At 39.1% G+C, this 23,811-nt stretch overlaps 1 protein-coding gene across 1 annotated transcript in view; it reads left to right on the forward strand.

Annotated features, from left to right (window-relative positions):
* The window catches only part of tenm4 (teneurin transmembrane protein 4), a 245,415-nt gene that overhangs the window by 160,400 nt on the left and 61,204 nt on the right, over positions 1 to 23,811 (forward strand). The window contains exons 14-20 of the mRNA XM_016283213.1: positions 2,899 to 3,084; positions 8,706 to 8,852; positions 9,943 to 10,159; positions 14,625 to 14,744; positions 19,493 to 19,754; positions 22,830 to 23,097; positions 23,185 to 23,328. Coding sequence (XP_016138699.1) covers positions 2,899 to 3,084; positions 8,706 to 8,852; positions 9,943 to 10,159; positions 14,625 to 14,744; positions 19,493 to 19,754; positions 22,830 to 23,097; positions 23,185 to 23,328 — 1,344 coding nt within the window. The remainder of the gene's footprint in view (positions 1 to 2,898; positions 3,085 to 8,705; positions 8,853 to 9,942; positions 10,160 to 14,624; positions 14,745 to 19,492; positions 19,755 to 22,829; positions 23,098 to 23,184; positions 23,329 to 23,811) is intronic.

Consider the following 23,811-nt stretch of genomic DNA (forward strand, 5'->3'; position numbering starts at 1 on the left):
TGATGCACTCACTCAACCAAGCGTTCTAACCACAACCTCGCCCCTCCCCACCCCCCAACCATTCGAATTTCTGTAGGCGGGTATTCTTTGTAATGAAATTCTAATGAGCCGCTTTGTAATATCACAAAGCCCGGAAACCAAACGCTGTAGTCCAAACGAGCCGTTTGCTGTAGTTCTTGAAAATTGTTTTTTTTTAAAACGAAATATCTCCCTTTGGAGTGGACTTTGAGATTTGTAACTTTCTAGATCTTTTTTATGCCCAAACATACACACAACACACTGACTAAAATTAAAAAAGTGAAAAAGCATAATAGGACCCCTTTAAAATAAAATAGAAAACAGTATATAACCATTTAACACTGACAAACATTTCATGTGTTACTGATAAACTGTGAAAAATATGAGCATTAATAAAATAAAATAAAATATTTACCTCTTTCTGGCAACCATTTAACACTGACAAACATTTAATGTATTGTTACTGATAAACTGTGAAAAATGCGAGCTTTGGTCAAATACAATTTTTCTACAAAAGTAATGGTTCTAACAAATTTGGGGGGTAAAATAAATGTTATGCCACAAAACTAAACGGAAATAAAGCCACTCCTTAGATGAAAATCCCTTCCTCACGCTCTCTGTCTCTCCCCCTTTTTTCCTTCTTTTGGTCTCAGCTCTCTTGGTGTTGGTAATAGAATAAGAAAGCTTTCAGCTCTAGTATGTGGGCAGCCGGGCAGCTCCACCACGTTCTGAAATGAGCTGTTGCAAACAATCAAGATCTGCATCAATTAGTTCTCCTCCTCCATAAAAGGACGCAAGCAGGAGTTACCCAATTATTGTACAACGTTAGTAGCGTCTTTGCCCTGCGGTGAAGCATTGTGGGAACGATTCGCAGATGGTGTCATCCTGTCATTTGGCTGCTGTCTTACCTTTATGAGAATTGCTTCAAGGAACACTGTTATGAGAAAACGATATTCGTATAATCAAGCGAGTTGTTTGTGTATGCGATAGAGCGAGGGGAAAAATACTAAGCCAATTGAGAGAGGGACAATAAAGGAGAGCAAGAACCAGAGGAAATGAGCAACTGTGTGTCTCCTTGACAACTTTAAGCAGCGCTGAATGAAATGCCATTAGGATGCCTCTAATTGAAATGTTGCATGTGAAATTAAGGGCATTTACATAATTTAACAACGGCCCAGTGCTGTAATTAGCATGAGGGAAGGATTCTTTTTTTTTTTTTCCTTCAAGCTTTTAAATCTGGTAATGCCATGTTATGGTTTGTGCCTGAAAAGAATAACTTAACTCTGTTTAATTTGTAACAATGACAAAACATGAACATAATTGACTCATTAATGGCCTATAGGCAACCTTCTTTCTGACTCCCTTCTGCATAGATTTGACAAATTAGGCACATAATCACTATTCTGTGTTTTGAAGACAGCCCTTATTTTTTACTTCATGCATAGCATATGTGCAAATGTTTATTTTTATATATCGAGATATCGCATTGTATTCCCCAACAAAAGTATACGCTGCAATAATTTTGATATAACTGAATACAAACACACACACACACATTTTATTTTACACAATTATATACAAATAAAATTGGATTAAATTAGCTAATTGTAAGGACCAAAAATTCATATTTAGCTGTGTTCATGTGCATTCATTCATTCATTCATTCAGATCTACCAAAAATAAAAATAAAAAAGTTCACACTTTAGTTTGGGTCCAATTCTCACTATTAACTAACTATTAACCAAGACTTTGCCTCAATAAACTCTTAATTGGCTTCTTATTAATAATCAGTAAGTTTAGGTATGAGGTAGGGTTAAGGGATCTAAAATATGGTCATGCAGAATAATGCATTAATATGTGCTTTATAAGTAATGATAAACGGCCAATATGCTAGTAATATGCACACTAATAAGCAACTAGTTAATAGCGAGAATTGGTCCCTAAACCAAAGTGTAACCAAAAAATATGTATAAGTCCTGTAACTGATGACCATTTTTAAAGTCTCTCACTATCAATCACCTTTTTTGCCTTTAATAGTCTATTTTATACTGTTCTCTTGTGTAAGTACTAATATTCCATGTCATCTTATCAAAAGTTTTAGAGATCATAAAAGCTGCATGGATAATAAAAAAAAAATGCTATTTAAAATAATTGTAGATGAAGTCTAACGTCTAGTCCTGTCAGCTTTCCAAAATTATAGTTTCACTTGATGTTTTGTGCTTTATGCCACACCTTTATCCTTTTAATGTTTCTAGAAGTTTTTAATTATGTCAGAATTAAAAACTCACTTGACAAAGTGTTAAGTGAATTAATTGGCACTATTGGTTCACACAGCCAAACCTTCCCAAAGCCCATGGAGACAGAGACGATTTTATTTTTGAAATCTCATCTACTAGATTTAATTTGTGAACTAACTTTCAATTATTGTCTCGCAGATCTTCTTTTATAGAAAAGCATTTTGTGACATGCTGCCTCAGCTTTCACCTCATTACTTATGCAGTAAAACCGACTTAAATAATCCATCTCTGTGGGAAGTCAAAATTGGATTTTGTTCTTTGACTTTACTTTCTTCTTTTTTTTTTCTTCCGTTTTTGCCTACTCCCCTCCACACAAAAGGAGGAAGAGACACAGCAGAAAATCTGCCCTGTTAAACATCCCACAATCCCTGAACCCCTGCTTTGTAATGGTCTTATTAGATTTGTATTGTCCAAAGGGGATTGCCCCCTTTATGAGGTGCAGGAATTTCTTTTCAGTGCCCATCAGACAAGGTAGTGGAGCATGGCCGTCCCATCACTGACAATAACTCCTGGATTTGCTTTCTCTTTACCCCCTGTCCCAACAACTATTCGGTAACACCCCTTCTCTCCTCGTGTCCCACAGAGCTGTGCGCAGCCGACTGTGGTGGACATGGCATCTGCGTGGCGGGCAGCTGTCGCTGCGACGAGGGCTGGATGGGTGCCGGGTGCGAACAACGGGCTTGTCACCCACGCTGCAGCGAGCACGGGACCTGCAAAGACGGGAAGTGTGAATGTAGCCCGGGATGGAACGGAGAACACTGCACTATAGGTAAGCACCGACGGAAGACGGATGCGCTCGTTTATGTGTGTCGGATGAGGGTGGGGTCGTGACGGGGGCAAGGGGAAGGCGAGGAGGTGTGAGAGAAGCATGCGTAATTGAATTTGTGCAACTCGGCATAGCATGAACGGGTTTGCTCAAGGATATGAGGCTTGTCTTCATGCATTTTAATGTGGGAATGTGCTAAGATGTCTTTTCATTTCTACTCGTCATTTCCCTCCTTTCTTATTCTCTCTGTCGTTCCTTTCGATTAGTTCATTTTAAACACAAACATTTGCATTGCACAAGCAGAGCAGTCACTGGAAAGACATTCTTTACGTTAGGAAATTAAACTGCGAAAACATTAAAACATTCATTATTTTTGTAGTTTTGTTTGGTAAGGAAATTGTTATACATTTCGGCTTTAATTTAGTTTTATTTGAACTAAAAAGAAATGAGAGACAGTGATTTTACTAATAGTAAAGGATGCTGTGTGATAAAATCTGTCACACACTCTCTCAAATGATGTGTTGCTCTTATTAAATACATGGTTCAATAAATAATTAAATTTATTAACCCTACTGTATCATATTTGATATGCAAATTTCAAGGCCTCTAAATTATTAGCATTTTTTGCTAGATACCTTCTGTTGTCTGATAGTTTACACTTTTTATTAAGTAAAAGGCCTTTTAGAATAATTGTAAAAGTATCCCTTTTCAAGTCTTTCTGCTGTGTAATCTTCACTAATTTTGATAAATGTTAACCGAAAATATTTCAATATGAATAAAGCAGCTTAGGTTTACTCCATTGAGGCAACCCGTCCAGTTGAGCCAGGTGTATTAGGTTGTGCCTCGGTCAGATTTTAAGATATTTAAGTGTTAACAGAAAACTACTAGACCGTAGACGACAAAACAGCAGATGGATTCTTTCCCCGTCACCTCCAGAGCAGGAAGACTGTTGAACACAACACCTTTTTGGGTAGTTTCGTAATGGAAATATGGGTTGGCGAGGATTATTGAGCCCCTAATGAAGCTAAGCCAAACATTATGTTCTTATTTAACATGCACAACAGTGACCAGCAGTTCTCCCTGCCTGTTTACCTTGTACTAACTATTTGGAGACAAAATGGTTCACATAAATACATGCCCCTGATGGTCCCAAAATGTACCTATAGCATGAAATATATCTAGTTTTATACACATAAAATCATTCTTTTTTTATCAGTGTTTACAAAAATTATAGTCAAGCATGTTACCTTGTTAAGCTATTGTAAATTATTTGGATTTCTTTAGATGCTTATTTAAAAAAACTAAATTTTGGTAACAGGTTGCAAAGAATTAAGGTTAAGCACCTCCCTTCAATGACCATTTGTTGAGAAAGAAAAGTTAAATACTTTAAAGTATGTAAAAACCATTTTAAGAGTTTCAGACCCAATTTTGTACCTTATTTGTTGAAAGTGCTATCTAACCCTAACCTACCCCTTAATTCACAGAGCAATAATTTGGTTGATAGCAGTGTTGCACCTAACACCATCTTAACCATAACTCAAAAATTTGATTGGTTGGATGGCATGGTGTTCTTGGAACATGAGTAAATCACATTAAGTGCTTGACTTTTGTTTTCCATCTCAACTAAAGAATATGAATGGGCCAATAAACAGTCTGTTCTGTGAGACTGCCTTAACCAGTGCTTCTGTTTCAACATCATTGTGTCTCTCTGTTCTACTCTTTGACATATCTGCCATGCTAAAGGAACTTACATAGTCTAATCTGATACTGCACTTTTTTTTCCAGCTGTAACAATTGATTTTGTCTCTGAGTTTATCAGTCAGTGGCCCCAAAAAGAAAAGACTCCTCAGAAAACAGCTTCTCATAAAACACCAGAGGTGAACAAAGCAAGGAAAACAGTTTCTATTTTGATCTTGTGAACTTTCCAGATCAGTAAAACCAGAAATGCAGGAGTGTTGTTATTTATTTATTTATTTTTCTGGGGCCAGTGAACTAGCATTCCGTCTTTTAATATTTTCTTGATGCATTATTGATGTTCTTCATACATGTACCATAGTGAGACATAGCATCCCAACAGCAAGGATCATATATTCTCATAAAGCGTGTGCCAGTAAAGGCGGTAAGTGTGACGGTCCATGATGTAATGTACAGAATGTTTGACAGATGATGTGTTGCCTCTCCACTGCTGTTTGCATTAGAATGTGGTCGTCTCATCAGTGACATGCTCTTTCTTTATAAGCTTTTGACATCATTACACAGTCTTAAACCTGAAGGATGTACTTTTATATACTGTATATATAAAAATACTTATGCAATTTGTTTACAAATTATAATGGTGACATTTTCCAAAAAGTCTGCATGTAATACATTCTGAAAATATGTATTATGCATTATCAGCTATCCTTCATAAAGCCGTATATATTCACTATGCATCTGTTTTAGAATTTCCAGTTATAATCAATTGTAATACTATTCAGAATTTAAAAATGTCTAACATAAGGCATTATGAAGAGCTTTATAATGGTTTATATATATATATATATATATATATATATATATAGGCTTCATAGAAAGTGTTGCCAAAAAATCTCCCACGTGTAATACATGTTCTTATAAACCGAGACTTCTCACTACATCTGTTTTCATCCCTCTCTTTCTCTACCCTGTCACACCATACCTTTAACTTAGTCTCCCAGCCTGTGATGTGACGTGTTGCTTTATGCATGTTATTGTCCTTGCTATAGCTTTTGCAGCCCCTGTGTTTCTGTAAACGTAGAAGTCTCGAGCAACTAGCCCATGCCTCTAGCTGTCTGTGTCTTGTCATGGAAGCAGCACTGTTCAAAACCTCCCTTATATGTCCTTGTCTTTTATCTCCCTCTAAAGCTCACTATCTGGATAAGGTAGTGAAAGGTATGGCACTCCTCCTGTCCTATCTTTTCTTCCTCTCTCATGTTCTGTCATCCATCATATTTCCATTAGTCCATCCTTCATAACGCTCATCCTGAAAGGGTTGCGCTTCTATTTCATTCAGCCCAAGCTTCATGCCACACTAACCACAGTCCTCGCCGCATCATGCTGCTGTTGTTCCACTATATCCAATACGCTGCTCTGCCACCTTGCCACTTAGCACCTTCGTGCCCGCTGAGTGGGTGGCACGAGAGCCGGAGCGTCTCCTTAGCCGCCGTATCCCTGCTGTGGAACTCAAGGGGATGGATGGCCCACAGGATCCAAGGAGGGAGGGCTGGTGGAGGGTCACAGACCTTGCCAACCGGCACCATACATAATGGATGTTCAGTGCAGCTGTGTAGCACAGCAGAGGGGGTTCGGGAGGAGGGCTGGGGGTTCTGAGAGGTGCTGAAGCGGCAGCCTCTCTAATTAAAGCACGCTATGCACCGGTTATGCCAGGGCCCCGAGCCGCCCACACCCCCTACCTGCTCCTTGTTTTTTCCTTTCATGTCTCTGGTTTTCTTGCTCTGTGAGCCCACCCCTTCCCTCCCTTTCTCCCCGCGTAGAGAGGCTGTGCGGCTAGCGTGAACTGCAGGGGTCGCGCGAGGCGGTTTGTGGCCCTCCAGAGCTGTTTCAGCCTGATGCGCGGGTGCACTCCACAGGGGCCTCTCTCTGAAAGGGCTGCCAATTAAGCTGAACTGCTGCCAGCAGAGTACAGATCTTTATTTATTTAGCTCTTTAATAAGCATTCAGAACAGACCATTCAGACGTCTCGCCACTGCAGACTCTGCAGCTGTTTGTCTGTTTGGGTGTTTAAGGAGGAACCTGCTGTCTACTGGTCAGGCTCATCCTTTGCTTGTTAGCAAAGCATATAACTGTCACTGCCTGCCTTGGAGCACAAAAAGATCAACCTTACACCGATGCGAGGTCAGCTGGAGGCTGTGAAAGCAAGTACAACCTTGTGTTTTGTGATCTGCTTTTTTGCAACTTCCGTTGACATTAGAGAAAAGACAAGAAATGAGATCATCCAAAGGTCTAAATCCAAAGTGCACACTTGTAGACTTTTTAGTAATACTCCAATGACAAGTCCAAAGCATCAAGGAAGTGTAGATCCTGCAAAAAAGACACCCAACTGTGCAGAGTGGGACATGCTTTTGCATGAAGAGTTTAGCTTCAGCTCGATCCAGTACACCTGCCAGGAACTTTCGAGCATGCATATTGACCTTGATTAACTGGTTCTGGTGTGTTTAACTGGGATTAGAACTTAAAATCTGCAGGATGGTGGTCTATTTCAAAAGCATGTTTAGACCGTATCTTGCAAGTCATCAAAATTGCTATTTGGGATTCTTTACCCAAGAGTATCATAGCTCACCATCTCAGAGCATGTGCTCTAACCACTATACTACAGCTCCATTGCTCTTTCTTATATTTACATGACATTGTGCTGATCTGTGCAGCTATATAATTATGTAAGTCAACATTACAGCCCACTTTCTTGATGGATTCTCCATTTAGGTGTAGACTTTTTTTTCTTGTGTCAGATGCTGCTAAATGTGCTAACATATATCAGTTATTGAAGCACAGCTGTCTTGGAACATTGAGCATAGCATCATCATGATGCACAAAGCCTAGATGAAAACACTGCATGCCATTCCCCATTGAGCCATCCTTAGAAATGATCATGGCTTTTAGAGGCATCTCGGATTTCTTTCCTATCAGGCATCCACCACCTTTCTTTCTCTATACAAACTCCCACTCTCTCTCTCCCTTCCTTTAGTCTCTATGATGTTCGAGCAGTGGCTGTGCTAACTGTCACTGACAAAATAGGTCAGCTCAGACATCTTGGAGAGCGGCTCTTGGCTTGTGAAAAGCATGTCAGGATTTTACATTCGATGGCTCAGGGTTTCTCATCTTTCGTCTATGTTTTCATCTTAGGAAATGGAATTGGACAGGTAGCTGATAAGTGGCAGTGAGGGGAGGAGAAAACAGATGACAATGACAGATATTTTACGCTGTCGTATGGAGTGTACCACGTCTGTAGGACCGTGTGCCACCTGTGCTATCTACATCCTGTCAGCATTAACCTCCCTGCTCAAGCGCAGCCCTGTGAAATCCTATTTTAAAATGTGTCATGACATTCACATTATTGGAATAAAACAGAATATGGTTTGTGTTGTATCTGGCGCTTATGGTTTGCACATTTAAGACTAGTCTACTATCTAAAGCTAAGGTTGTTAGTTGTATATGACCCAAGAAACACTGTGATTATCCATATTGCTGTTTATCTAGTTGAGGTAATTGTTTTTTTTTCCAGGTTAGATTTTGCCTTTACCTTTCTTGTGTCTCATTGTCTTGACTCTTTTTTTTCTTGCTCTCTCTCTTTCTCTTTAGAGCTGAGTTCTGCATCTATTGTACAACACTAATGAGAATGTATTGATCTGGAGGAGCTCTGCAGTATGAGTCTGCCTCTATAGGATATAATGGCTTATAAAGGTGTATCAGTTAATCACCTGAAGTTATCACTGTTATTACTGAAGCACTCTTTTGACCCACAACCCTTCATTTTGACTTTTTTGTTTGGTAACTAGGCTTTGAAACGTCTTGTCTGTTATAGCGTAATGTTTGTTTTGGTGAAAATTGCCCTCTGTAATGTGTATGCTTTGCTTTTGTGTGCACAGAGGGCTGTCCTGGTCTGTGCAATGGCAACGGCAGATGCACGCTGGGTAATAATGGCTGGTACTGCGTTTGTCAGTTGGGCTGGCGGGGAGCAGGTTGCGACACATCAATGGAGACGGCCTGCAGTGACGGCAAGGACAATGACGGAGGTACAACACAAACAACACGCTGCCTTGACATTTATTATGAAGATTTAACAGTCTTTGCTTGGGTTTCACCTTCATTGAGCTAAAAGCTGGCAGCTCTTTAAATAGCACCGGAATGCTAGCATGCTAGTAGTAAAGCAGTAAATTGGTGGTACTATTGCAGCGACCGAAACAAGCAGTGTTGACGCTTTCACTAGGAGAGGTGTTATTTTTATAATTTGGCCCATCTGGTCAGAGAGGTTCCTGAAAGTAGAGAGAGAGGAAGAGAGAGAGATATTATAGAATAAGGGATGACCCACTTCAGTACATTAAAGGGTTCCTCTCAGCATGGCCTGAAGTCCTGAATTATTTCAGCTGAATTACAGGAGGGAGAGGCTGAGCTGCCTGTAAAGGTGTGGAAACTGTAGGAGGGGGGGGGACGAAAGAAAAAAACATGAAGGAAATAAGAAGCCAGACTGGCTCTAACTTACTGCAGTAACGCAGCTGTAGGGCACAGAAAGCCATCCAACAGAGGCAGTTATTTCTCAGAAGTTTTCAAGATCCTGCAAGAACAGTTTGCCCATGTTCGTCTTGGGATGATTAAATCTTTTTCCTCTCCTTTAAAGATACTGACCTAGGGGAATGACGTTAGCTTGGACAGAATAAGCATGTTGGAAGGTATCTGTGCTCCAGGTTCTGAACAGTTCTGGTAACCAAGTCATACCTGATCAGGCTGGTCTCTGAAACATTCACTGGTGCGTTCGTCCACATTTTGGTTCTAATGAGGCCCTAAACCCCTTAACCCTACCCTAATTGAATCTGTGAGTGTGGCACCTTGTCTACGGTGGTCTACGACCTCTGACCAACTTGAACAAGTTGATCCACCTCAGAAAAACCAAAAGTCCACCAGCTGGCAGTCTATCTGTTCAACCATCTAAACTAGCTTTGTCCAGTTAGAAACTATGTAAATCCAGCCACTACTAAGTGAAGGAAGTTTATAAGCAGATAAATTGTTTTTCACTTACATCAAAATAAGTAATTTTGTGAGAAAAAACACTGATTCATTTTCTGACACTACATTCCCATTATTAAAGATTAAACCTCTCTCTATCAGATGGGTTGATGGACTGCATGGACCCGGATTGCTGTTTGCAGACATCATGTCACACCACTTCTCTGTGTATGGGCTCTCCTGATCCACTGGATATTATCCAGGAAACCCAGATCTCTTCCACTCTGAGCACCCTGCAGTCCTTTTACCAGCGTGTCCGCTTCCTGGTGGGCCGGGACAGCACCCACGTCATCCCTGGCACCAACCCCTTCGATGGCATGTAAGTGTTTCTTGACTAATGTTTGCAATTTTTGTGCAATTTCTTGCAGTTTAAGTTATCTTTTCCATACTTCTCCCAAATCCCCATAGTGGTAATATTTAGATCAATCAGAAACTATAAGTAGATGCTGTCAATCCATCTACAGCTCTTGTTCCTGTAAACAAACAGGGCATGGGGCTCATCCCAAGGTGCCCCAAAAATGTTTAGTATGAGAGAACAGTGCTGTCACTGTGTGATCCCATGAGACTTTTCATCTTTTGCCTCCATTTTGTGGCTTTCCCTTTTTATCTGTAAACAATACCTAGAGTGAACGCCACTTTTGCATTTGCATCCCACTCGTGCACTGGTCTCGTCCCTCTCTCTCCTTGTGTTCTCAATTGAAATGAGCACAAAAGACGCTACTAGATACTTGGGAAAAAGTTGTGCTCCTTTGAAATGTCGTAGAGTATCCCCGCATTTCCTTTCATGAAAGCTGAGCTGACATTTCAAAGGCAAAAATGAAAACGTAACAAGCAAATGAGCATCTTTTTGTGCTCTCCATGGAGAATGTCTCTAATGGTGTCGCCCAGGGTGCGTTGACGTTTTGATTCGTATCTCCATAAGGCATAATGTGCCAAATAGGTCTTCGATTCAAAGCCTTCTGTTTTTAGACCTTATCTTGCTTTGTTCATTTGGAAACTCAAGTAGAAATTTCTTGCTTAGAGGGGTTTTGGATCAGTGAACAGTCCTTCCCTGAACTATGGTGAGCAGGGTATTGTTTTTACATCTCTTAAATGGCCATTTCCCATAGTTCAGCTCAGACTCTGGACCAAATGGCCTTTTGCTTTGTGTGACAGAGCCTCTGGCAAGTACGGACTCCCTTTGTCTAATCTGAGCTGTCCTAATGAGACTCTGATCACTTCAAAGCTGTCCAGCGCTCTCCTTCCTGCACTCATTTCAGTCCTATATGCCAGGCGTTCTTCCGTTGCATAAATCACTGTGCCCTCAATCAAGTTGTGTCAGAGTGTCCGATACGCATAACCTCATGCAAAGATGAAACACTGGACTTTGTTTGATATTGCCTTTTGTGCACATGGCACCCGGTATTCATGAAATGCTCTTGTAATACCCTGTGACATTTTCCCAAGGTGACATTTTTGCGACGCTCGGTAGGGAGTCTCCCGATACCCTCTTCATTATTTCAAGACGTGAGTTTCGGCCTACCCTTCATCACCATCATCTCCCAAGAAAAAAAGAGACATAAATAAATAAAAGCTTTAGAAGTTGGCCAGCAGCCGCCGGATCGGAGACCTCGATTCACCTAAAAATATCAGGGCTGATATATTATTTATTACCTCTTTGTTTCTCCGCCCACTGACAGATATGAGAGCGGCTGACAGCAGCCCAGATGGACCTCTTAGACATAGCCACAGTCGGTCTAAAAGAGCCCCTTGCCATCACCTGATCAGGCCTCTTTATTGATTCCACAACCACCTCTGCATGCTCAGAGACATGTCAAAACTGCACATCTGACATGTCCAACCACAAGAAAGTAACACGGCTGGAAATGATCAAAGTCACCCATCATCACTGTTTTACAAGGCTCACCTGTCTGAAACTTTTCGAATGTTCTTCCAATGTTCTTTAACCTCTACAGCATGCGCTCTGTTTATCTGAACACCATGGATAGCACAAAAGAATAAATGTGCTTGCCTGGAGATGCATTTGGGTCAAGTTGTTTGCTTGCTGCATCTGAGTGTGCTTAGCCCCTTTTACCATCATGTGGAGATGGCGAAGGGGGATGGCCTGAGATGGTCCATTGTTTCTCTTCATTTAGCCTATTTAGAACATGTTGCCATTTCTGCGAAAGGAAAGAACTGCTGTACGCAGATATAATGCAAGAGAGGGAGCATGTTTTTATGTTTAGCCCCTCTTACAAAGTTTAAGTAATTAGCAGTGCTTGTTACAACATCACGCCATGTTTGTTTACAGTAACGAAGACCGTAGATGAATTGATAGCATCTTCTGCAAAAATTAGGAACAGTGATGCTTTTGGGTTGTTGCTAATGCTTAGCAATGCCCTGATAATGACCCTAGTTTCATAGTGGCTGTTTACATGTGCAAATCTAATTAGCTTGTTAGCTTTACTGTGCTAAAGAAACTTGCTGCAACTTTTCTTTGATAATTCTGCTTCAACAGAGTGTGCAAACATTAATTTTGCCCGTTAACCATTTAGCCTTCTTTTAGCCTTTGCCAAACGCACAAGCATTCAGACCACTCTCTACGTACAAAAATGCTTCTTAGTGCTCCCAGAAGCTGCCTCTCGGGACAGTTTTGCGTGCTTTCCTCCATAGTTATTTAAGATGTCTCTTCTAATATCAAGTCAGACGCAGCCTACAATTTGCTTCTATTACGTGGTTGTCAGTGCAGTGCTACATAAGGTGATATCTCTGTTGTTGTTGCTAATGCTTAGCAATGCCCTGATAATGACCCTAGTTTCATAGTGGCTGTTTACATGTGCAAATCTAATTAGCTTGTTAGCTTTACTGTGCTAAAGAAACTTGCTGCAACTTTTCTTTGATAATTCTGCTTCAACAGAGTTTGCAAACATTAATTTTGCCCGTTAACCATTTAGCCTTCTTTTAGCCTTTGCCAAACGCACAAGCATTGAGACCACTCTCTACGTACAAAAATGCTTCTTAGTGCTCCCAGAAGCTGCCTCTCGGGACAGTTTTGCGTGCTTTCCTCCATAGTTATTTAAGATGTCTCTTCTAATATCAAGTCAGACGCAGCCTACAATTTGCTTCTATTACGTGGTTGTCAGTGCAGTGCTACATAAGGTGATATCTCTGTTGTTTATAAACCTCCTTCCGCTTTTATCTGCCTTGTTTGAGAATGGGGTTTGCTGAATAAATGAACTTTAGACTTTTCATCTAGACCACTTTACTGTTCTTTCTCTATCTTCTTCAGATCCATTTATTGTCAATATTTAAATAATTTGTCGTGGAGTTGTTGAATCAGCTCGGCATTTTTCGCTGTGGCTCAGAGCCGACAGTTCCACTCCGTGCACCCTGTGAAAACCTGCATCACTGCCCCTTCTGAATGGGAATACTCTAAATCAAACTGTCACCTCGAGCAATGTTATAGATAGACAAAAGCTTTACACATTATCTCTCTCTCTCTCTCTCGTTCTATCTTTCCACCCTTTTATTTAGTGATCTTTTATCTTCTTCAGATCCATTTATTGTCAATATTTAAATAATTTGTTGTGGAGTTGTTGAATCAGCTCGGCATTTTTCGCTGTGGCTCAGAGCCGACAGTTCCACTCCGTGCACCCTGTGAAAACCTGCATCGCTGCTCCTTCTGAATGGGAATACTCTAAATCAAACTGTCACCTCGAGCAATGTTATAGATAGACAAAAGCTTTACACATTATCTCTCTCTCTCTCTCTCTCGTTCTATCTTTCCACCCTTTTATTTAGTGATCTTTCTTTGTCACTTGTTCTGTCTCTATTTTCTATTCTACTTGAGTTCGCTCGTGGTCTGATAATAGACATTGTGGTGGGGCTGTGCACTTGTGCGCTATCTCTGCTAGCTTTGTTTACAGGGACGCAGAGCTGAGCCAAGGACTGCTGAAGGTGAGAGGCTGCTTAAATTAGCATAAAGTTAGCCTCCCTGGGACAGGGATATTGTTGGGTCTGTGATCTTGCCTGCAGTAAGGACAGGAAGGGGCCAGCCTCTTACACACCAGTGTTAATTGTTCCGCTACCTGACAAATGTTTAATACCTAATACTTTCATAGAAACAGCCCCAATGTGTAATTTTTTTCCTAGGTGCTTTTTTTCTTTAACCTAGCTGATGTGTGTAATTTTTTGGCTTTCATTGATATCAGATCACATGATATGCCTATTATTCAATCAAATTAATTAAAGATATTACATCATGTGGCAGCCAAAATGTATGAACTTACAAACCGTGGCAGCTCTAATATTTGTATAATAGTTTTATATTTATATTTACATTTTTTTTGTCCTTTGTAATCTCCGGCCTGAACAGCATGAAGCCTGATTAAAAATCTCTAACACTTTGAGTCAGAAGTCGTGACAAGCAGGGAGTTGTTTTGTTCTTGTTGAGGATTTTAAGAATCCGTGTTTGACTTTTTCATATCGATCAGTAAGTCGGAGCTCCTGAGGCAGACAGATAACATCAGATAGAGGCAGTTTCAAGCCCAGATATCTGCTGTGACTGAAAGCACTCATACCTCCGCATTGTTCTCTCAAACAGCAGGAATGACACAAACACTATCACATTTTTTTGCTCTTATCTTTTGCTTCTCAGATAGGAAACCCCGCTGAGGTTTCCTCAGAGCTGTGGGATTCATTTAATTTATTATATGTGTTTACAAATAGCATCTGATGCTTTTCTACACTGTAAAACAACATGACCTGTTTTACTCAGTATGATTTTCATTTTTTTAACCTCACAGTCATGCCTGTGTTATCCGGGGACAAGTAGTGACTTCAGATGGGACTCCGCTGGTCGGTGTAAATATCAGCTTCATTAACAGACCAGCCTATGGGTATACCATCACCAGACAGGACGGCAGGTAAGTTGTAGCATGGGATGAAATGGTGTTTAAAGATCTAGGTTAGCAATTAAAATGTAAATATATTGGAATTTCTTCATGTCACGATCATTATGCATGCACCTTTAACCCACATCTGTGCACTCTAACTGCTTTCTGTATGGCAGAATGTTCTATAATGTGCTGGAAATAAAATTGGAGGACAATTTTATTCCCAGCACACCATTGCACATTTTGCCTGTTTGCTTGGATGGTGCTTTTTGTAGCCATAAACAATCTTCCATCTCCCTGGCTCTCTCTATTTTTCCCTCTCTTTGCTCGTAAACACATAGTTTCCCTCCCACAACAGCCCATCAAGCACTGCAAGAACAGACTCAGTACGGCACGAAATCACCAGTGCAACTGTTTGCTTGCTTAAAAATGGGAAAGCTGTCTTAACTGATTTTGTTTGATTGTGGTCTGTTCTATACTGGTGCCTTTGCTTTTTAAATTACTTCTTTCTGGTCCCTCTGCTTCTCTGCTAACCGCTAGAGTTGGATTGACCAAGTAGCATGCAGTGGATATTCATGTAATACAAAATTTTGCCTAAAGTCAGACTCTGGAAATCCTAAAAGCCATCCACTATACATCTGCCTTGATGTATTGAGAGTCACTTACGCAACCCTGATTTCCTGAAGGAGAGAGCAGAATGCTGTGTCACGTAATCAAGAACCACTGAGCTATAGATGGCAGACTTAGAAGACGTCACATGATTATTAATGTAGTGGAAGTCATGAGAGATTCAATCCTCCTTGGAACCAAAAAATATAGCATTATCTCAATATTGTATTCTAAATAATCAAAATAGGTTTGGAGGGTCCCGCTAACAAACTAAGAATGTTTTAATTAACGTTACCACTAATTATGAAAACATTATTTTTAACATTATTTATGTTCTCTGAATGTCAAAAAGTTAAATGATAAAAAAAAAATGTTTTGTTTGTTTGGATATGTGAAAATTAGAGAAAATATTAAGGGAACATTCTATTTTGTCATTTTTTCATGATCATTTATTCCATTTGAACTTGACTTTTGAATGTTCTTTGAACCATCTGAACCAACAAGTAGTTAGTAATGTTTAAAAAAAAAAAAAAGTTACATGAACATCCAACTAAAATGGTCCATAAGAGATTCAATCCTCCTTGGAACCAAAAAATATAGCATTATCTCAATATTGTATTCTAAATAATCAAAATAGGTTTGGAGGGTCCCGCTAACAAACTAAGAATGTTTTAATTAACGTTACCACTAATTATGAAAACATTATTTTTTAACATTATTTATGTTCTCTGAATGTCAAAAAGTTAAATGATAAAAAAAAAATGTTTTGTTTGTTTGGATATGTGAAAATTAGAGAAAATATTAAGGGAACATTCTATTTTGTCATTTTTTCATGATCATTTATTCCATTTGAACTTGACTTTTGAATGTTCTTTGAACCATCTGAACCAACAAGTAGTTAGTAATGTTTTAAAAAAAAAAAAAAGTTACATGAACATCCAACTAAAATGGTCCATGAACAATTATAAATGATGTTTCTGTACTAACATGTTGAAAACATTAATAAAGAACAGATAACATTATTGGAAGAACGTTTGCTCATTACTTTGAGAGAACCTTACCAGAATGTTCTTGCCAGAAAATTCTGAGAACACTCGCTGTCCCTGGGATAGTGGTAGCTACAAGTGGCACACATTAACAGTGAAAAAAACTGGAATTTATCCTAGGCAAACTTTATGCAAGAAAGATAGCAGGCTAATTGTTAGTAGTTTGCTAAGCTAATTAGTGGATAAGTTAACAGGATGCTAAGCTGAACAGTTAGGCTAATCAACTAGTGGTATGCAAAGGTAGTTGCTAACTAAATTGCATGTAAACTGAATAAACATAAAGCTAAAACTGTCAAATGTTTTCAGTTATATTATCCCTTGCGAATATGTACAATGGATTTATTATAGAAAAAGTGTAGTAACCATGTTTTTTGGCGTATTGATTACCATTTGTATAATCACAGTTTTATTACAAATACCATGGTTAAACTAGTGTAGCAAAACCATGGTTATTGGTAATACCATGGATTAACTATAACTTTTTTTGTAGTAGTAAAACCATGGTTAATTTTATATAATAATACAAATGTTTTTATAATAGTTGCATTATGTCTATACTAACAAATAACTAAAGTAAAGCTCCACTTGCTCTCAAAATGCAGTTGTCCTGAAAATTTTAAGGGAGTCAGTTTTAGAATGTGCTTGTCCTAACAAATGTAACCATATATAGCACTCAGGACTCACAACCAAATTCTGCCGCTGTGTGAACAGCCTAAGTTTAGTTAAGGGGACTAAAAGTGGGTGGCTTCGACCTGTTTTGGGTCTAAGCCATCGATCTGGCTAACCCCTTTGGGTTAGCTCTGCGTCCCTTCAAAGTGTGCACTGAAAGGCTGAATGCACTAATAAAGTGTGTCACCCGTGCCTGAGGTGCTTGTGTGATTGATAACAGGCCTGTGAATCGCTCATCGATTGGCATGGCAGCCTTTAGGGCCGTGTGCGTGCCCGTGTAATGGTTATATGTGTGCACGCATCTTTCATCGCATGTCACTGGCCGGCTAGCTTTTACTGCAGATTAGCGTGGACTCTATACGGCTGCATAAAAACGCACGCAGGCTCTCTCTCACAGACACTCCCCAACAAGCACGCTCTGTTCAAACTCCCACAGCGCACAGACAAATGCTCACAATTTAGCAAGGGCACGACAACAAGGGCAAAGCAGACCTTTGTTTATCAGCCGTGCCAATGAAAGCTCTGTGAATAGCCCTTTGGGATATGTAGTTGAATTAATGTTCAAGCAGCGTGATGTGTGACTACAGATGCACGCCGCATCTATGCCAACCCTGAGAACAAAGACACACAGTACAGCACATTCTGCAATCCGCATATCACATATTGCTAATCGGCTGTTTGTGTTGTAGGCGTATTTGGCACTAAAGTGCATTTGTGCTTTCATGTCTACCAGAGCGTGTTGTAAAGGTGTGTCTCCTCGTGATGATACACAAGAAAGCAGATCAGAGTAGCATTCTGGATTTGTACACAATCAGTCATCTAGCGAGCCGCATACACGATAGCCTGCATACAGCGTCCTGTTTCGTTTCTGTTTAGCGGCGTCAACAACAGAGCTCTCTGATCAGAGCGACTCTATATGCAGAGCGTGTTCCGCCATTGCAGCGTTGTTGTAAAGTTATGTTATTGCAGACAGCTTCACATGCACAGATCAATAATACTTTACCTTCCCTTAAATGTCATTTCCCCTCTCACCTCCTTTATCAAAGCGCACCATGCCACCGCACAACAAAGATGCTCAGCGGCATTCGCACGGCTACTGTGGCGGAGAGGAATCTTGCCAGTTTATTCCCCAATAGAGAATAACGACATCGCACACCAACCATTCATGTGGATTTTATTAATGCAAATTCAAAATCACAGTGTATTAGACTGAGCCAGTGGTTCATTGTATTCCAGTCACATTGTGGAGCTGCCAGATAAAATCCGTCCCAACTAACTGAAGCCGAGTGCTTTTCAATTGAATCCTGTCATTTAGAGAAACATAATGAATTACAACCTTTATTAAGTCTGGTTTTGATGGCGGTACAGAGTAACAGTGAATAATGTTGATTAAAATGTTCGTAAATGGCATTATGAGATAAAGAAATGCCATTGTAATTTCATTGAATAGGAAATCAAAACACCATTTTCAAGGGTGTTATGGTTGGCATACTTTAGCAAATAACTGTACTTAATGAATCAGATCCACACTCTATTAAATTCTAACACATGTATAAATGGAATAATTCAGTTGTAGAGAATTATGGTGATAAGTATAGAAACTTGTAAATGATTCATGTTTATCTTAAAATAATAGTTCATCCAATTATGAAAACTCTTTCATTCAAACAATGAGAGGGTAACCTAGTATTTCTATTAGGTTAAAAACTGGGTTACTATGACCAAAAAAAATTTAAATTGAAAACAGCAAACCTTTAAAATGAATAATGTAAAGCATTAGAACATACAAACTGTATGTAACATTTTTTTACCATTTTAAATAGAAGAAGTCTGGAAATGCATTTGTTTAGTGTGCTTTCCTGAAGCTCAAACTGTAGAGCATATGGCACTAGCGACATCGATATCATGGGTTAACTGGTAAAAATGTAAATTTTACACATTTACATTCTTCCTATAAAAGCATCTGCCAAAGGCATTAATGTAAATAGCCTCAAAGGGTAGTTGAGAAATTGATATACATAAAAGAAAATCATTTTGGGTCTGTGTAGCTGCCATTAATGATGAAATATGCAGGTCAAATTAACCTCCAAATATCATAATCGTAATCAATTTTGTATGCACATTCAACAACAAATCAGATTGTTAAAACATCATAGGTTAGCCTTTATTTGTGAGAACTCAAAATGGGTCAGTTTGCAACATAATATAAGGGGAAGAGTAATTTTAGGGTAGAGGTTTTACTTAAGGGGACAACGGTGATCATTAATGGATAGTTCCTTGTGGGGCTTGAACCAACAACCTTGCGGTTACCAACCCAGATTTTGATAACCACAACTGCAAAGCTAACATTTCTAAAAGAAGACTACTCCTTTTTCTAACATTATTGAAAATGAATGACTGGCTTTATCTCAGTAGCTGCTCCATATCTAACTGTACATGTTGTCTTTTCTTCAGCTTTGACCTGGTGAGTAACGGGGGTGTGGCCGTAGCCCTGAGGTTTGAGCGCGCTCCGTTCATCACTCAGGAGCACACCTTGTGGTTGCCGTGGGGACGCTTCTTTGTCATGGACACCATCGTGATGAGACATGAGGTCAATGACATCCCCAGCTGTGACCTGAGCAGCTTCACCCGTCCCATGCCCATCGTCCTGCCTGCCCCGTTGACGGCATTCGCCGGGACCTGCGTCGAGAGGGGCAACATCGTTCCAGAGATTCAGGTGATAAGCTATAGAGAGCAAGTGAAAAATGTGTTACAATTCAAATTGTGTACGATTGATCAGTTAATGTAACCAAAACCATGCGGGCGGGGCAACATAATATTGACAAATTTAATGTATTACATTTTAACCAATCGAATCTCAGTAGACTAAATCCCTCTCTGTGTAATTTCTCCCACTAAACGTTCTGGAAAATACAAGAAGTTACGAAGTTAAAGTTGGCATGAAATGAAAATGTAAAGTTTTAAATCCATGTTATTGATCTTACTGTAGGCGATTTATACATACATACATTTGATATATTTATTTTTTCACGATTTTGACTTTATGATGATAGGACAGTTCAGAGTTAACAGGAATTGAAGTGGGGGCGGGATCGGGAAAGGTCCTCCAGCCGGGATTCGAACTCAAGTCGCCAGTAGCACAACGGCACTGTATGTCGGTGTGCTTCCCACAAGGCTATCGCCGCTGATATACGTATATTTCATTTTTTATTTTATCTTTTGTACTTCGTAATTCCAGTTAAATTATAGACTTCTGGATTTTTCTATTATTTTGGCCTCCTAAACTCTACCTCTTTTCTTACTATTCTTCTTACCATTCTGATCTACCACTATCCAATCAACAACCAATGGATAAAGTCCCACCATTTTTTTTCCCCGAATAATCTGTTTCACTCAGATGTGTATCACAATAGCTCTGTTGCTATTTCAGTTTTATTGTGACTTTAATTACATTTTCAATGCCATTTTGTGTATTTAAAAAGCAGTTTTTTTGTTTTACTATATTTTTGTCTTCATTTTAACTTTTAAGACTAATGTTTTTAAACAGTCTGATTCTTGTTTAGTCTGACAGTCATGCTGTTCTCATAGTCAGCAGGGGCATATATTGGGAAATGTACATCAGACGGGAATGTAGGAGGATCTGTCTCGGGTGGCAGTCCTGTGATTTTATCTCCTGTGTGTAATTGGGCAAAAATACACAGTCCAATTTACTACGCCAGACATTTTCTGAAGAACGATAATTACATTTAGATAAAAACAGCATGGAAGCTTTTTGAGTCTGACTTCTGGAGGCGCTTCGCTGTCGGTGCTTGAAAAAAATATCTGTGTTTTGAACTTGCGTTGACTGTCATCTAGGTTTTATGTGTGTGAGTATGTGTATGTTAGTTTCATTGCTTCCTATAAATATATATTTTGTAATACGCACATATGTGTGTGTGTGTGTGTGTGTGTGTGTGCACGTGTGTTTGAGTACTGATAGCTCTACTTGTGCCTGTATGCAACCTTCCTAATTATTTTGTCGTCTTCTTTGGTTAACAAGATAAATGTGTCAGCCTCACATGCATTGTGCTGTCTGGGCTATTAATATCGGCACAAATCTGTCCTATCCCAAATCTTCAGGCTGTTTATTCATACACAGTTACATGTGCATCTACACGCACTCACACACAGAGTTTTCACAGGTTTACAAACGGAAACGTCTATGGAGGAGCTTTTCTTATCAGTGTTTATTGACGCAGTAACGATCGGCTGTGTTTATTGGTCAGCTTTGTGCTTGACTGTGATAAAGGAGCTATACGCTGAGAGTTAATGAGAGCTCTGCAGTGAGCAATGAGAAACCCTTTGCATTTTGGTGCACTTGCCTTCATCAGGGCTAGATTGCAAGTGCAAAGAGACTCATTTAAATATTTACTTTTTGTTTAATTTTTTTATTTTATTTTTTTTTATAGGATATTTGTTAGAGGTTCACCATAAGAACAGAGGCTATTGGCATGATGTGTGATCATTTATCTAATATATAGTGAAATGAACAGCATTATTCTTAGTTTTTTTTGGACTTATCCAGATACTGGTCAAAGAATGCAGAAAACTATATATATATATATATATATATAATGCACATAATATGTAAATATATTAAGCATATAAGAATGATTTCTGAAGGATCATGTGATATTGACTGCTTAAAACTCAGCTTTGCCATCACAGGAATGACTTCTATTTTAAAATATATATTAACATAGAAAACAAGTCTTGTAAATTGTAATAATACTTCACAATATTACTGTTTAACTGTATTTTTGCTCAAATAAATGTAGCCTTGCTGAGCCAAGAGACTTCTTCAGAAACAAAATCTTTTCAACCCCAAACTTTGGAAGTAGTGTATATTTAATAGGTTTTTTTTTTAACTTTTTTTTCTTTCTCTTTGAGGTGAAATATGCCCTAGATTCAGCCAATAATTTGTATTTTTTTGCACTGTATAATAAAAGGTCTGCTGTGAAAAAATTAATTCATTCTCAAGTGCAAAGAGACTCATTTAAATATTTACTTTTTGTTTAATTTTTTTATTTTATTTTTTTTTATAGGATATTTGTTAGAGGTTCACCATAAGAACAGAGGCTATTGGCATGATGTGTGATCATTTATCTAATATATAGTGAAATGAACAGCATTATTCTTAGTTTTTTTTGGACTTATCCAGATACTGGTCAAAGAATGCAGAAAACTATATATATATATATATATATATAATGCACATAATATGTAAATATATTAAGCATATAAGAATGATTTCTGAAGGATCATGTGATATTGACTGCTTAAAACTCAGCTTTGCCATCACAGGAATGACTTCTATTTTAAAATATATATTAACATAGAAAACAAGTCTTGTAAATTGTAATAATACTTCACAATATTACTGTTTAACTGTATTTTTGCTCAAATAAATGTAGCCTTGCTGAGCCAAGAGACTTCTTCAGAAACAAAATCTTTTCAACCCCAAACTTTGGAAGTAGTGTATATTTAATAGGTTTTTTTTTTTACTTTTTTTTCTTTCTCTTTGAGGTGAAATATGCCCTAGATTCAGCCAATAATTTGTATTTTTTTGCACTGTATAATAAAAGGTCTGCTGTGAAAAAATTAATTCATTCTCATTTGCATATATACCAGAGATGCTAAATAATGCAAACACTTCTCAGCAGGGTGCATTCCCCACAAAATTAGCAAATTTGTTACTGTTTGCTCTGTTTTCTTGTGACTAATATGAACATTTTCACCTTTCTCTCTCCAGACCCTGCAGGAGGAAGTGCAGATCCCAGGTACAGATGTGCGTTTGAGTTACCTGAGCAGCCGGACGTCGGGGTATAAGTCCCTCCTGCGCATCACCCTGACCCACTCCACCATCCCGTTCAGCCTGATGAAGGTGCACCTCATGGTGGCCGTCGAGGGTAGGCTCTTCAGGAAGTGGTTCTCAGCTGCACCCAACCTCTCCTACGACTTTGTCTGGGACAAGGCAGATGTCTACAGCCAGAAAGTTTATGGGCTGTCTGAGGCTTTCGGTAAGTGGGGAACGAAGTTGTCAGTGTCTCATTTCTCAGAGCTGTTGTCACTCAAGTTCAAATGTGTTTCTAATTCACTCCTGCTAGTGTCGGTGGGCTTCGAGTATGAATCCTGTCCGGATCTGATCCTCTGGGAGAAGCGAACAGCCGTCCTGCAAGGATACGAAACCACTGCATCCAACCTGGGCGGCTGGAGCGTGGACAAACATCATGCTCTGAATATCCAAAGTGGTGAGTTAGTACATATAGAAACGTGAAAGCTATTCAATTGCTGACAGACACACAGTTGCTTATTAATGATTAGATTTGTAGAGTTTTTTCCTTTGTGGAAATTCTCAGAAATGTTCACTACTTGCTGAAGACAAACATTTGTTGCTTGAGAAGACTGAACTTTGACACAGCTTGGACTGTGACCAGATGTTATCACATGAATTTATACAGTATAGCACTTTATACACTACAGATTCAAAACTGCTTCAAATTAATAAACAGGAAAATAACAGTAGATTATGAAAAGTTCAATTCAGCTATTAGCAGCTCTACAGAAAACAATAGTGTCATTATTCAGCTCAAGTCAGTTCAGTGGTGATATCTGTATGACAGGACCTTATTAGAGTTGAACAGGTCAATTTTCCTACTGCTGCTGAATTGTCTCTGAAATCAGTGGTTGCGTAAACTGCTGTCTTTTTGCCAACGCACTTATCTCAGTAAATG

This window comes from Sinocyclocheilus grahami, unplaced genomic scaffold (genome assembly GCF_001515645.1).
Source record: "Sinocyclocheilus grahami isolate Dianchi unplaced genomic scaffold, SAMN03320097.WGS_v1.1 scaffold171.1, whole genome shotgun sequence".
NCBI classification, from domain to species: domain Eukaryota; kingdom Metazoa; phylum Chordata; class Actinopteri; order Cypriniformes; family Cyprinidae; genus Sinocyclocheilus; species Sinocyclocheilus grahami.